The 3,079-nt window shown below is 48.5% G+C and overlaps 2 protein-coding genes across 2 annotated transcripts in view; one reads left to right on the top strand and one right to left on the bottom strand.

Moving 5' to 3' along the window:
- Positions 1-439: 439 nt before the first annotated feature.
- EMH_0021620 (cyclin, N-terminal domain-containing protein, putative) lies at positions 440-1,888 on the top strand (the record flags this gene model as incomplete). The annotated part of the gene is made up of 1 exon (XM_013501805.1): positions 440-1,888. The coding sequence occupies one exon, from the start codon at positions 440-442 to the stop codon at positions 1,886-1,888; it is 1,449 nt and encodes a 482-aa protein (XP_013357259.1).
- Positions 1,889-2,799: 911 nt separating this feature from the next.
- Positions 2,800-3,079, bottom strand: part of EMH_0021610 (uncharacterized protein) — a gene marked incomplete at both ends in the record, with an annotated part of 1,435 nt that continues 1,155 nt past the window's right edge. Inside the window, one exon of the mRNA XM_013501804.1 lies at positions 2,800-3,004. Coding sequence (XP_013357258.1) covers positions 2,800-3,004 — 205 coding nt within the window. The remainder of the gene's footprint in view (positions 3,005-3,079) is intronic.

Raw genomic sequence — 3,079 nt, 5'->3', positions numbered from 1 at the left:
CCGTCGCCGCGTGCCTGAGGATATATATAAAGAAGGATTTCAATTGGAATTCTCTACAAAGTAATCACTCCTTCTACTCAATCTGAGTAGTCTTTATCTATGAAATGACTCGCCGGAAGCGTTTATCTATCAGCTGCGTTCATATTGCACCGAGAAAGAATAGGGGTTTCACAAAGGATCCACTATCTTATACAAAATACAAGGGAAAGCATTCAATAGGCGAAGGATATTCAGCTCTTTGTGTGTAAGCTACGGTACGTGAAGCACCGCCAGCTAGAGCCTTGCAGGCAGAGATTTCTCTTTATCTCTCTTTTCTGCAGGGTTCGTTGTTTTATTCGTTGGATGTGATGATTCTTCACTGATTAAGTTTATACTTTATCAGCACCACCACCATCACCGACAGAAGCGAAGGTCTATCTGTTGTTGTTGCTCGGGGGCAATGGCCCTCCCAGCTGTCGCCGTCAGGCTGAGGGCTCCCGTGCATGCTGCTGAGGGGGGCCCTTCTGTGGTCCCCCTGCGGCCTGGGTTTATCCAGACGGAGACGAGGGATGGAGCGCATGCACAGCAGAGCATAGAGGTATCAGGAGACGGCTCAAACGATTCAAACTGCCGCCGCTGCACAAACTGCAGCAGCGGTGCAGCAGCAGGTGCAGCAGCAGCAGCAGCAGCTGCTGTAGCAGGTGCAGCAGCAGCTGCTGCACCTGCTGCTGGTGGTGTTGGGGTCCGATCATCGTCATCTCGTAAGCCCTTGTTTGAAGTATCTGCTGCTGATGCATCTATTGTTGCTTCTGTTGCTGCTCTGCTGCAGCATCTCGGTATGCAGAACAGCTCAGAGGGGTGCGGGGCCCCCTGCTTCCTAAGTGCAACAGAGCCAATGATAAGCATGCCTGACTACCTAGAACGTTTAGCTCGGTTTTTTCAGTGTAGCGGCGAGTGTTTCGTGCTGGCCCTGGTGTATATCGACAGACTGCTGCAGATGAACAGCAACGTCTGGCTGTGCCCACTAAACCTTCATCGTCTGGCGGTGACGGCGCTCATGGTTGCAGTTAAGTTCGCCGATGATACATTCTACTCAAACGCTTACTACGCAAAGGTTGGGGGCCTACCCCTCCAGGAGATGAACCACCTAGAGGCCACGCTGCTGCGCATGCTGCACTTCAGGCTGCATGTTATGCCGTGGGAGTTTCACAAATATTTTAAACTTGTATTAGACTCACCCTTTGCTACACGCCGACCCCGGGCTATATGCACCAGCACCAGCACCAGCAGCAGCAGCAGCAGCAGCAGCAGCAGCAGCAGCAGCCAGCCGTCATCGCCCCCATCCGCTGCATCTGTTGAGGACGGATCCAGCAGCAGCAGCGGGAATAGAAGCAGCAACAGCAACAGCAGCAGCAGCAACAGCAGCAGCAGTAACAGCAACAGCAATACGAATCTTGATGGTTTGGGTTGCGGCAGCAGCAGCAGGGGCAGCAGCAGCAGCAGTGGCAAAGCACCGCAGCAGCAGTGCGGCAATACGTGCTGCTCTCCGTCTTCTTCTGGCTCAACAGGATGCTTCTCTGGCAGCTCCCAGTCCGTATCCCCCCCCTCAACCCCTGAGGCTTCTGCTGCAGCTAAGTCTCCTCTGCAGCAGCAGCAGCAGCAGCAGCAGCAGGAGTTATCCAGCAACAACAACAGCAGCACCAGCAGCAGCAGCAGCAGCAGCAGCAGGAGTAAGAACAATACTAGTAGTAGTAGCAGCTGGTGCTCACCAGAACAGCTGGTGAAGCGTACAGCTGACGACGATCACCACCCCCATGAAACACATATAGAGAGAATAGGCTGCAAGGGGGAGGGGCCCTGGGTACCCTCAGCAGCACACTGCGGGGCCCCGCAGCCAGCATCTATGTGAAGGGTTTTGTATTGTATTCTATTATAAATAAATAAATAAATAAAATAAATAAAATAAATAAATTAATAAATTAATAAATAAATAAATTCATACAGAGATCGCGGCCATCATGCTGCTTCTCTTATATATGCAGCTGCGGTGTATATGCAGCTGCGGTGTATGCACAAGTCTTTATATATTTGTTGGGTTTCAATGTCTGTCGTTTTAAACAGGCAGAGCCGAGTAATTTATTTATTTATTTATTTATTTATTTATTTATTTATTTATTTATATTTATTTATTTATTTATTATGGAGCTGAGCTCACTAAAACTGCGGCTTTCTCTTTCTCTATAGAGACAGAGAGCAGCCTGCAAGTAGTAGTAATATACTAACACAGACAGCAGCACACACTCACAACAAAATACTATAAGAAGCTCAGCAACACATACATACATATATATATATATATATATATATATATATATATATATATATATATATATATATATATATATATGTATGTGCCGCTGTGCCTTCACAATGCACAGAGGAGATATTTACTCTTCTCTATTGTTTTTACATTTGAAACAAAACTTTTCGTATACACTCAAAGCAAATGTTTTACACAGCAATTCCGGTCCACTGGTTCCTAGGGGTGCTGCAGCAGTAGCGAGCTGCAGTAGAAGTAGCGCTGCAGCAGCAGCAGCAGGAGTGCTGCAGCAGCAGCAGCAGTGCTGAAGCAGCAGTAGTGCTGCTGCACCAGCAGTAGTGCTCCAGCAGCAGTATTGCTGCAGCAGAAGTAGTGCTGCAGCAGCAGTATTGCTGCAGCAGCAGTATTGCTGCAGCAGCAGTATTGCTGCAGCAGCAGTATTGCTGCAGCAGCAGCAGTATTGCTGCAGCAGCAGCAGCAGCGTGAATGGTGGATATTATTCACTGCTGTAGAACAGCGTCAACAATAGCTTGCAGCACAGCTGGGCTTCTCCCCGCTGCTGCAGCAGTTATGCAGTTTCCCACTCTTATGCTGAGCGCGGCGCTCTCCGCGCGGACCCAGACCCGGCCATTGAGGCCCGTGGCCATCTCAAAGGGGAGGCGCTGCCCCAGCAGCTGCAGCACCAAGCTATCGCGACACAGCAGGCTGCAGCAACACATACATATATATATATATATATATATATATATATATATATATATATATATATATATATATATA

This window comes from Eimeria mitis, genomic scaffold (genome assembly GCF_000499745.2).
Source record: "Eimeria mitis Houghton genomic scaffold, Emh_scaff764, whole genome shotgun sequence".
NCBI classification, from domain to species: Eukaryota; Apicomplexa; class Conoidasida; order Eucoccidiorida; family Eimeriidae; genus Eimeria; species Eimeria mitis.
This window is presented reverse-complemented; position numbering and strand designations above follow the sequence as displayed.